This window comes from Echinops telfairi, unplaced genomic scaffold (genome assembly GCF_000313985.2).
Source record: "Echinops telfairi isolate 266 unplaced genomic scaffold, ASM31398v2 ScPeMD7_5868;HRSCAF=6743_1, whole genome shotgun sequence".
Taxonomy (NCBI): Eukaryota; Metazoa; Chordata; class Mammalia; order Afrosoricida; family Tenrecidae; genus Echinops; species Echinops telfairi.
Genome location: NW_022109768.1, coordinates 6,476,085 through 6,488,381, shown reverse-complemented (window position 1 = coordinate 6,488,381; position 12,297 = coordinate 6,476,085). Strand labels below are relative to the sequence as shown.

General features: G+C 43.0%; 1 protein-coding gene across 1 annotated transcript in view; it reads right to left on the bottom strand.

Moving 5' to 3' along the window:
* Positions 1-6,796: 6,796 nt before the first annotated feature.
* The window catches only part of SH3D19 (SH3 domain containing 19), a 125,311-nt gene continuing 119,810 nt past the window's right edge, over positions 6,797-12,297 (bottom strand). Inside the window, exon 20 of the mRNA XM_045295805.1 lies at positions 6,797-8,661. Coding sequence (XP_045151740.1) covers positions 8,539-8,661 — 123 coding nt within the window. The 3' untranslated portion in view covers positions 6,797-8,538. The remainder of the gene's footprint in view (positions 8,662-12,297) is intronic.

Sequence of the window (12,297 nt, the reverse complement as noted above, 5' to 3'; positions counted from 1 at the left end):
TTCAAGCCTTTAAGACCCCAGGTGCTATATCTCTCAATAGCCGGGCACCATCAGCCTTCTTCACCACATTTGCTTATGTACATATTTGTCTTCAGCGTTTCCATGATGCCCTTTTTTGAAGCTTTATCTCAACAAAACCTAGGTGCCATTTTGACCCCATGCTAATAGCTTCCCTCATCCAGATGGTGTGTATCTTTGTGCTGTCTTGGTCTCTATTAAGATTGACTATTCGCCGTATATTGAGATGGGGTCTCTTGTATCCCCAAACATCAGGAAATAGAATACAGAAGTTCTTCCATATGCTAAACTAATTTCAAGTTCCTATATTAGTTTGTTATGGCTATTGTAACAAATCACCACAATTTATCTGAGATACCTCTTATTGGGCTCCTAGGAAAAATTCATTTCCTTGCCTTAACCAGTTGACCTGGGTGGCACAAAGTGCTCAATTACTAAAGGCTGGCCACTCAAACACAACCAGTGGCACCTCAGAAGAGAGACTTGGTGGTCCACTCCTGTAAAGACACCAGCCGATAAAACACTTGGGGCGCACCAGGAGCGACACTGATTTTTGTTTGTTTATTTAGAAGCCACCCACCTCCTTGGCTGAGGCCCTTTGTCACCTTCAAAGCTGGCAATGTCAGGCAAATCTGCCTATACCACATCTGGATCATCTGCTTCCCTCTTACGACATGTGACATTGGACACAACCAGCTAATCCAGACATGTATTTTAAGGTTAGTTGATTAGCAACCATAATTCCCCTTTGCCACCTCATTTAATTGAATCGCAGGTTCCAGGACAACTCAGATCTCTTGGAAGGATCATTAGATTATCATACTTCTTCTCCCCTACACTAATGAAGAGTCCAAGTATCCCTGTCTTCCATTTTTCAGTTTTGTCACACACATACAATTATAGATACAGTTGTTTAGTCTCACTCATTGAAATTTTTATGACATAAACATATCTAAAACAAATATAGGTGGGAGGGAGCACCAGAACTGACTGATGTATATACAACTCTTTATAAGTGATTTAACCAGGGAAGCATATATGCGAATATTAAGAAGATACTAAGAAAAAATAAACCCATCTGTAGACAATTGGGCATCCCCTCACAGAAGGGTCACAAGGAAGGGATGAGCCAGCCAGTGTGCAGTATAGCCAACATTCCTTTAATTTAGCAGTTTTCACCATTTTGGGGGTCGAACGACCCTTTCACAGGGTCACATAAGACCATCGAAAAACATATTCGATGGTCTTAGGAACCGAGACACCACTCCTCTATCCGTCTCCAGGTGGGCCCGCCCACATGCAGATTCGCCCACATATGAGCACCCAGCGTGAAGACTGTTACCTGTGCTACACCCTGCTTCAAGACAAACTTTCATTTATTTGTCATTAAAAATAAATATTTCACAATATGTAATTACATAGTTTTTGTGATTAATCACTATGCTTTAATTGTGTTCAATTTGTAACAATGAAAATACATCCTGCATATCAGATATTTACATTACGATTCATAACTAGCAAAATTACAGTTATGAAGTAGCAACGAAAATAATTTTATGGTTGGGGGGTCACCACAACATGAGGAACTGTATTAAAGGGTGATGGCATTAGGAAGGTTGAGAACCACTGCTTTAGTTCTTTGTGGTAGTTATATAATCATTTGTCAATTTGAGGATTAAGAATGTAGGGGTGGAGTCTAGTCTGTCAATCAGATCATACCCAATGAGGCTTCTGTGTGGGCATGGCCTTCACCTGAGAATTCTGGGGAATCTGGTATTTCCTCCTTGGAGATGGGAGATTGTTCATACCCTGGGAGACATAGCAGCTGACAATACACATGGACCCACCCTGATGAGAGACCCCTGCCAGAGCTGAGATATTTCCAATGACACTGGATCCAAAGGCTTTCTACCCACTAGCCTGTGATCTACATTCGGCGTCATTCCATGTGTTTCGTGAGTCTGAAGAGGACTTGATAGATTGGTATCAGACATATGGACTAATATCAGACGCATGGACTTGATCTGGACTGGGCTGTTTTCTCAATGTTCAATTGCTCTTGCATATAAATCTCTTTCTTATACACATATGTGTGCCCATGGATTTGTTTCTCTAGTCTACCCGGACTAACATTCTTTAATGCTTCCTCCCCCACTATCATGACCACAATTCTCTTACAAATCCAGCTAGACCAATGTACACTGGTACCAATAAGAGCTGACACAAGGAATCAGGACAGATAAACTCCTCAGGAACAATAATGGGAGTAGCAGTACCCCGAGGGTAGGGGAAAGGTGAAAGGAGGAAGGGGGCACTGATCACAATGGTTGACATACAACTGCCCGACACAAGGGGGACGAACAACAAACATGGGTGAAGGGTGACAGCAGTCCGTGCAAGATATGAACATAATTTATAAATTAACAAGGCTCATGAGAGAAAGGGGGGAAATGAGCTGATACCAAGAGCTTGAGTAGAAAGAAAACGCCTTGAAAAGCATGATGGCAGCATATGTACAAATGTGCTTGACACAGTAGATGTATGGTTGTGATAAGAGTTGTAAGAGTCCCCAGTAAAATGATTTAAAAAACCCCAGAAACCAAACCTGACAAACATCCCATGGGCGACATAGAAAAAGGTGTTGCTCAGGGGCCTTGAGTTTATGTTATTGGGGATGGAGTGATTTGGCAAAGGATCTCAATATGATTGTACAACAAGAAGAGTATAATCAATGGCACTGAATTATACATGTAGAAGTTACGGAATTGGAGAATGTTTTGTTGTGTACATTTTGGTCACAATTATACAACAATGAGCACAAGGAAGAAGAATCTGTTCTAGAATTGAGCGTGGTGACAATTGTACAACTCTTGTTGATAAGATGGAATTATTAAATTGTATGTCATGTGGGTGAAGTGTTGATAAAACTGTTTAAAAAAGAAAAAGAATATGTAACAAATGAACATTTCAACCATTTTTAAGTTAAAGACATTTACATTCACCGTATCATACAACCATTACCATTATCTGTTTCCAAAAGTTTTCCATCATCCCAAACTCAGTACTCCTTAAATAATAAACTTCACCCAACCCTGCTCCCACAGGCCCTGGTAAGTATTAATAGACATTTATCTCCATGCATTTCCCTTTCTAGTTATTTCATATTATTGTGGTCGTACATAAATTTGTCCATTTGTGTCTGATCTATTTAAATGTTTTCAAAACTCATCCATGTAGTAGCATGTACCAGAGCTTTATTTCTCTCTATGGCCAAATGATTAAAAGGAAAAAAAAAAAAAGACCCTACATGCTACTCACCAAACTAGGAGATGGACCCTACCTTTTTTTATTTTATCCTTTTATTAGGGGCTCATACAACTCTTATCACAATCCATCTATTATGTCAAGCACATTTGTACATTCATTGCCCTCATCATTCTCAAAACATTTGCTCTCCACTTAAGCCCCTGGCATCAGCTCCTCATTTTTCCCCTCCCTCATGAACCCTTGATTTTTAGAAATTATTACTTTGTCATATCTTGCCCTGTCCGACATCTCCCTTCACCCACTTTTTAATTGTCTGTCCCCCAGGGAGGAGGTCACATGTAGATCCTTGTAATCGGTTCCCCCTTTCTAACTCACCCTCCCTCTACCCTCCCGTATCGCCACTCATACCACTGGTCCTGAAGGAATCATCCGCCCTGTACTGTATTCCCTGTGTTTCCAGTTCCTATCTGTACCAGTGTACATCCTCTGATCTAGCCAGACTTGCAAGGTAGAATTCGGATCATGATAGTTGGGGGGGTGGGGGTGGGGGCAGTGAGGAAGCATTTAGGAACTAGAGGAAAGTTGTATTTTTCATCATAGCTATATCACACCCTGACTGGCTCATCTCCTCCCCAAGACCCCTCTGCCAGGGGATCTCCAGTGGCCTACAAATAGGTTTTGGGTCTCCACTCCGCACTGGCCCCCTCATTCACTATGGTAAAATTTTTTGTTCTGATGATGTCTTATACCTGATCCCTTCAACACCTCGTGATCGCACAGACCGGTGTGCTTCTTCCATGTGGGCTTTGTTGCTTCTGAACTAGATGGCCGCTTGTTTACCTTCAAGCCTTTAAGACCCCAGACGCTATATCTTTTTATAGCCAAGCACCATCAGCTTTCTTCACCACATTTGTTTATGCACCCATTTGTCTTCAGCGATCATATCATGGAGGTGAGCACACAATGATATGATTTTTTGTTCTTTGATGCCTTATACCTGATCCCTTTGACACCTCGTGATCGCACAGGCTGGTGTGCTTCTTCCATGTGGGCTTTGTTGCTTCTGAACTAGATGGCCGCTTGTTTACCTTCAAGCCTTTAAGACCCCAGATGCTATATCTTTTTATAGCCAAGCACCATCAGCTTTCTTCACCACATTTGCTTATTCACCCGCTTTGTCTTCAGTGGTTGTGTCGGGAAAGGTAGCATCATAGAATGCCAATTTCATAGAAGAAAGTATTCTTGCCCTGAGGGGAGATAGAACCTAACTTTATGCACTATAGTATACCCTCTGACCAAGCTGTCCCGTGAGGCGATGGTCCTGATGCTTCAGACCCAGACCACCATGCCCACGAGGTGCCTGGCTCCATCTGTGAAGGACATGAAATGGCTTTTATTATGCTGTTGTTGTTAGGTGCCATCGAGTTGATTCCAACTCATGTGGCACTCTGCACAACAGAGCAAAAACAGGGTCCTGTGCCATCCTCACAACTGTTCCTAGGCCTGAGTGGTTATATATATGACTATCTATGGGGTTTTCACTAAGGAGCTCTGGTGGCATCGTGTTTACACTGGGCTGCCAACCATGAGGTCAGCCATTCAAAACCGCTCTGTGGGAGAAAGATGAGGCTTTCTATCCCTGTAAAGATTCAGTCTCAGAAACCCACAGGGGCAGACGGGCCCTGTCCTGTAAGTTTGTATCATGTCAGAATGGACTTGATGAGTTTGTTTTTGTATGAGGTTTTCACTAGATGGTTTTGGGGAGTAGACGGTTAGGTTTTTCTTTCTAGAAAGCCAAACCCTTCTTTCTAGTGCTTGGAAACTGACCAGCATCAAATCAACATGTAAGGCTGCCCTGACAAACAGGTGGTGGCTGTGCTTGGGGAGCTTCTGTCGGAATTGAGCCCGGGTACCCCACATGGGAGCTGAGAATTCTACCACTGAACCACCTCTGCCCTCTGTGTACACGAGTTTAGGCAAGTAGTTTATTCCCTGCAAGCTAAAATCTCTACATCTCCATGTGGTTTAACGTGAAGATTAACATGCAATTAGTCAAATGGCCACCAGATGGTGCTGTTGTTCTGAATTCAGCGTTGTATTTTGCATCCTCCTGTCAACGGTGACTTGAAAAGGCTTAGGTTAGAAAATAATTTCCCATTAATTTTGAAAAAAATTCATATTTAAGAGTTAATTCACTAGCCTTCAAAATGGCACTGAATTATTAATCATATGGCACTGAATCTGGCATTAATTAAAAGGAATAAACTATTAATGATTGTACTGAAGTGAATTAGCCTATAATACCCAACACTGTTTTCTCTAAGTATATTTATCTACGTTTGAATGGGAAGACAAACTACATAATTATTAAGAATACCGATTTACAACTTACAAACAAAAACAAGCCAAACTCCCTGCCATCCAGGCAGTTCTGACTCACAGTGACCCTGTGGGGCAGGGTAGGCAGGACTGCTTCTGTGGGTTTCAGCACTGTAAATCTTTATGGGAGTAGAAAGCCTAGCCCTGTAACAAAATGTTTTTATTTTTCAAATGCCTCTTCAAATAATGACGATAAATGCACTGATATTTTTTGTACTGAGTATTTCAGACTGTATTTCCATGAGCACAAATCAGTCACTCCTCTGGCATCCATTCGATCCTGTAAACAAGGGCATCTTCAAAGCAATCTGCTGACCCTCAGTGTCCCTCGGCGTTAGAACTGACCCGATGGCAGTAGGCTGTGGGTTGGCATGCAAAAGGGGCCTCCCAAGTTCATGGAGAAATCCCATGTTCTCTACTAACTTTGTGAAGCACCTCTGATATCGATCACATTCTCCAGTTAAACCCAATGAAGGAAAAGGAATCAGAAAGAGATTTACATAGACACCAGATTTACCAGATTTTCATGAAAACTCCTGAAACAAGGCATTCTGGGGGCGGGTGGTGGTGGTGAGGCTTCTGCTTTAACCGAACTGAATCTTGCCTCGAATTCAATCATGACCTTGAATGGGGTAAGTGTTGAACTACATTTCAGCTTTCTGTCAGTTGAGTGTGTAACAAATGTGTACAACACAGAGCATGGCAAAGGGAATGACATCTGAGAAGCCAGGGAATTTTACCTCCAGATTCTATAACCCGTGTATGTAAACATTGGTCTGAGGGACGCAAAAGGGAGGAGCAGTGAAAAGTGGCCTTGGCAGCTTTAGTGACACAGAGTTCACTTCAAACATAAACAAACAAACAAACAAACAAAAGGACGGGACTTTTCTTTCCAGAGAGAGATGGTTGTCAACGAGTTAGTGAGGAAAGAGTGAGTGGGCTGAAGGTAGTCGTGGCTTTATTGAGAGTGACTTCTCCCTCTTCTGATCCACTGGCTTTTTTCAATCGCTCCATCCATGCATCCATGCAACCAGCCAACCCACCCAGCCACCTTTATCAGAACAGGAGAGACAAAGATAAGACGGTTCCCATTATCAAAACAAACAACTCAGTCTAGTCCTTTCCGAGCAAGGACTTTTGAAAAGGACGGCTCTGTTTATTATCGTGTCAAGTAGATTCACAACTATTGCCCTGATCAGTCTGAAGGCCAACATCTAAGAGCTAGGTGTTCAGAATCTCCAAGGGATTAATTACAATCACACAAACAAAAATACATACCTTATGTCCCAAATCACACCCCTCCATCTTGTTTTCACTTACACAGCAGATTTTATTTCTTGTGGGCGAAAATCGACTGTGGAGTGAAATTTGGTGAGAGCTTCCTTATCTCATCAGCTTAATCTGAGCCAGGAAGAAAACTGGGCTCTCACAAGTCAAGACCAAATGTAACCATGGAACTGGGAGCTGAGCTTTCATCAAAGGCCGAGAACACACGACCTCCCTGGAGGAGCCGTGGAGCTGGTGATGCTGTCTCACTTTTGGGAAAGTGGAACAACGGCAGAAGCGAAAGGGTCCCAGCACCTGAAACACTTCTCAAGAGCAGAAGGAAGTCGTGAGCGCAGTTGGGAGAGTGTTTTCTGTCTCCAATGAAATTCTATTCCATTGATTTGTGTGGAAGATTGTCTTCGACCTATTTGGCTTTTAGCCCATAAACTGTAATTGATTCAGTCACGAAAAGACCACTTTTTATTTTAAGCCGGGAGTACATAACAACGGTTGCAGGAAAGTGGTTTTTTAATTTACTCTAGTAATTGTGCAGGGACGGACTGTTTAAAAACGAGAGAGGAAAGAAAAGAAGGAGCGAAAAGAAAGGCCTAGCCTTCAGGTCGTCTGAAATGATTTCTCGTTCTGATTATACTGGAAGAAGGGAGCTGTGGGTTGGCCTGACTCCTGCATTCTAAAATTTTATATACGATTCATAATGCACTACTATAAAAAGACACAGCTTTCATACATTACTGGGGTAACAGTAATTGTCAAAGGAATGATTGCAGATTCAGAAGATGTGCGTGGCAAGAGCCCTGTTAACATAAAGTATACATCGAGGAGAGAAATAAATGTGGCGGGCATGTGGGAGGGTTAGTTGGATTAGCAAGGCAATTCAGGGATGGCTTTGGGCCTTTTGACTAAGTAAAACAGACCAAATTTTGATGCCCACCCCCACCCCCAGTCCTCCGATAAATGGGAAACAGGGTCCATGAAGAGGAGCTGGTGGACATGTGCTGAGCTTCAGCAGGTGCTTCCAAACACTGCGACTAGTCCATACGGGACCCCTTCCGGAAGCAAGGCTTTGTCCTGAGCATCAGGATACGCGCTCACGATCTTAGAATTCATGAGAATATAAAAAATGCCACTGAGATCAACAGCCATGTCCTGATAGTTACAGCATGCAGAATGTCAACATCCTCTTTGTAAAACGCAAGTTAGAAAAGGAAGAAGCAAGGTTAATTTCCGTGTGCTGAGTAGAATAGATGTCCAGGTGCAATGCTCTGCGTATGCCTCTCCTGGCTGCCATGTCTCCAGGTGAGTCTGCGGTGGAGTGCAGTGAGGAGCAGGGGATCTGAGCGTCCATCCCGCTCGCTTGCTGTTTTCCTTGGGACAATCCTTGGCTCACGGCTTCCATGTGCATATTTCTACTGTGAACGAAAGCTAAATACACACACTACACATTTTCTGCTTTCAGAAGATTCTAGTACACCGTGTACAGCATATTTTTTTCCTCTTTCTGTTAAAAAACAAATAGTGCAAAAACAAATCTGATCGTCAAAGTGGTAGTTCAAGTGAGTTATTGTGCCAAGGAACAACAGCGAAGCGTCAGCCTGAGCTGACTTGCAGAAACTGAATATAGTTTTTGGGGAATATACCCGATTTTCCCAGGAGTTCTCCACTCATCCACTCCTCATCCACGGATTCCAGCTCTGTTATTACATCTCCAGCCTGTAAGGAGAGACACATTGGACACAACGATTGGTCTCTACCTACGGAGAACATGATCCCCAGGGGAGGACAAAGGTCATGGGCAGGCATCGGGAAGCTAAAGGCCTGGTGACTTGCTTCTGGAAGATGACCGTCATCCACAAGTGGGGAGCCATTCTTCTCGGCCACTTATGAGGGGATGCCGAGCAGATGCGCAGAGGAAGAGGGGCGGGTCTTACGACTACTACGTACCTTGCCTCACTCTTATGTGCCTTAAAGGCTGTTATTCACTTGAAAGATAATTTCTAATCATTAGTTTTACTGTTAGGATGCCGAGGAAAACAAAGGCCAATTGAACCCCTGCTGGGAAGTACAATGCCGTGGCACGGATCACACGCTTCAAACGTGCAACCCTTTCCCCGCTCCACCTTTCAGTTGTTCTCCCACGAACATAAACCGTTTCCGGCTCATTCTTTGAGTTAGCGGCTGCTGTCATTTTGATCCCATACAGAAAGATCTGAAAGGAGTACATCGCTGGGGCAGCCATCAAAGAGGCATTCTAAATGTATTGTTGAGTTCACACCACCACGGGGGCATGATGACCCTGGTCCAACAGGACAAAAGACTACCTGTGGGCATGGCTGCAGGGTTTGCTGAGCACCTACCAACCGAAGGGACTCAGCTTGTAGGGCTATAGTCTGGTGTGATCCACAGGGTTTCCACTGGGCCTGGTGGTGCCATCTGATTAAGTGTTGGACTACTAACCACAAGGTCAGCGGATCAAACCTCCCAGAGGCTCGTGGGAGAAAACTGAGGCTGTCTTTGCTCCCATAGAGATTTACAGCCTCAGAAACCTTACATAGGCTCCCTGCGAGTCAGAGCTGACTCGGTGGCAGTGAATTTTTGGGTCAGTAACTTTTAGGAGATTGTCATGCCTTTATTTCTGGTTTGTTTTTTTTTTTGTTTTTTTGTGTTTTTTTTAAACATTTTATTAGGGGCTCATACAACTGTTATCCCAATCCATACACACATCAATTGTGTAAAGCGTATTTGTACATCATTTCTCAAAACATTTTCTCTCCATTTAAACCCCCGACATTAGGTCCTCATTTTTCCCCTCCCTCCCCGTTTTCTGGTTTGTTTTATTAACACTTTTAAAATGATAAATTAGGTGGGGGTTTACATTTAAGATCACTAACTTGGTATTCAACTGTTTAAATGACTATTGACTCCCCCCAATAGTTTACCCCTGCACCTGCTCCATGAGTTCCCTTCTCCTCTGTGGACTACTATGTCCATTTTCACCAAGTTAACACCCGCCAATACTCTAGCCCATTCCTTCACCTTCTTTCCCTTTCTGCCCCACCCCCCTTCCAGGTCTATTTCAGTCAGGAAGCTCCCCTGAAGCCCACACACCACGGGTGAGCGTCCTGCATCAGAGCAACACTCAAGTGACCACAGTAAGACACAATAGCAGATGCATGCTGGGCATTAAAAAAAAAAAGATTTCATCATTTTACAAAAAAGGACACTGAAGTTCAAAAAGATAGAGTATACAAGGGTACATGCTAAGTTAGTAGCAGAGCCAGGACTCAAACCCCAAGTTCCCAGGTCCTGCCTCCTCACCACTGGGCACTGGGACCACTGCAGTCTACAGCAGGTCATTTTACTTTGGAAGGCTTTTTACCATAATTGCCTCTCATCAGCATCCCGAGCATTCTGCACTCTGCATTCGCTCTTCCCCATAATGGTTTGCTCCATTCCTCCAAGCTCCTAATAGGCAATCTGCATTCCTCTTATCTTACAGAGCAGTGATTTATCCTCATCAGGTGAGTCAATGGGGCTGGGTGCCTTATTCATCGGCAAATTATAATTCCTTCAGCAGATGAAGATGTCTTTTCTGAAATTATCTCCTGCATCTATTTTGTTCTTTATGGCTTCTAATCATTTCTTAGAATCTGGTTTTAGAATTCCACAATGGTCCAAGACGACTGAGGCTACGTTGAAGGCTACCTTTATCAGCCTAAATGGATTTATCTGAAGCCCTAGTACATTGCCCTCTGGAAAAGTGGCTTGATTTCAGGCTTTTCTTTATGGAAAATGGAAAGGAAAAATGCTGACTATCAATTGTCGGTAATTTGCCCTGTTAAATAATCTCTAAAAATCCTAGCTATTCAACGCTTCTATTATAAATCAGTCCCTCTGAATTCTAAGTATAACAAAATGGGTGACTAAAATGATTTCTTTTACTTCTGCTCATTCGGACACAGGCCATGTCAGTTTCTTGGGGGCGTTATATATAGTTACTTTTTTCCAAATAAGTTTTATCTACCAACACTCTGTGAACATTTAACAAACTATTATTAATCAATACTAGAAGCAATGGAGACTCTCTTAATGAAAAACTCTAGAATCTCTTGCTTTAAGGACAACCTGTCTTCTCAAAGTAGGAGACCTGGTGGCAGAGTGTGTTACAATTTGGGCTGCTAAGCGGAAGGCGAGCAGTTTGAAACCACCGACCGAGAAAGCAGCAGCTTTCTACTCCCATAAAGAGCTACAGTCTGGGAAACGCACAGGCCAGTTCTACCCAGCTCTACAGAGTGGCTAGGAGTTGGAATCCATTCGGTGGCAGTGTATTTTGGTTTTTATCTGCTGGAAAGCCAAACTGTGGTAGCTATAGCCTGTTGTCAATTTGAGAGGATTAAGAATGAAGGGGTGGAGTCTAGTCCGTCAACCAGGTCACGTGTTGCGTGAGTCTGAAGAGGATTTAACAGATTGGTATCAAACATATGGGCTAACATTGGACTTATGGACTTGATCTGGATTTGGGCTGGGATATGTTTTCTCAATATTCAACTGCTCTTGTATACAAAGCTCTTTCCTATTCACATATGAGTGTTTCCCTAGTCTACCTGGACTAACACATAAACCCAAACCCATTGCCCTCAAGTCGATTCTGATTAATTGCAAACCCTGTAGGGCCAAGTAGGAGTGTACTTTAAGGTTTCTGAGACTGGAAATCATTACAGGTATAGATAGCCTCATCTTTCTCCCTTGGAGTGCTAATGGGTTTGAATAGCTGACTTTAAAGTTAGCAGTCCAATGCTTAACCAATCATGCCACCAGGGCAGATTTATCTTCTGGGGATACTGTGCATTCAGTTATTTATACTGGTTAACTTAAAGGATGGTCAAAATTACATCCACCATTTTTGAATCCAAGAATCTTCACTCACAGAAGTTCAGGCTGGATTCAGAATAGGACATGGGACAGGGATATCGTTGCTAGATGGATCTTGGCTGGAAGCAGAGAATACCGAAAATATATTAACTTGTGTTTTATCGACATGGTAACTTCTGGCAGCTCCCTGTCAATGTACTGCTGCAACTGTTGTTGGCTGACCTTCAGCAAAAGCTTATGTGCATGTGATATGAGTGATATTGTTCTATAATTTGTGTAGATTGTTGGGACACCTTTCTTTGGAATGGGCACAGACATGGATCTTTTCCAGTCAGCTGGCCAAGTTGCTGTCTTCCGAATTTCCTAGCACAGACGAATGAGTCCCGCATTGCTTTACCCGTTTGTTAAAAAATTTCGATTGGATTCAATTTGACTCAATTCCCGGAGCCTTGTTTTTGGCGAATGCTTTCAGCGCAG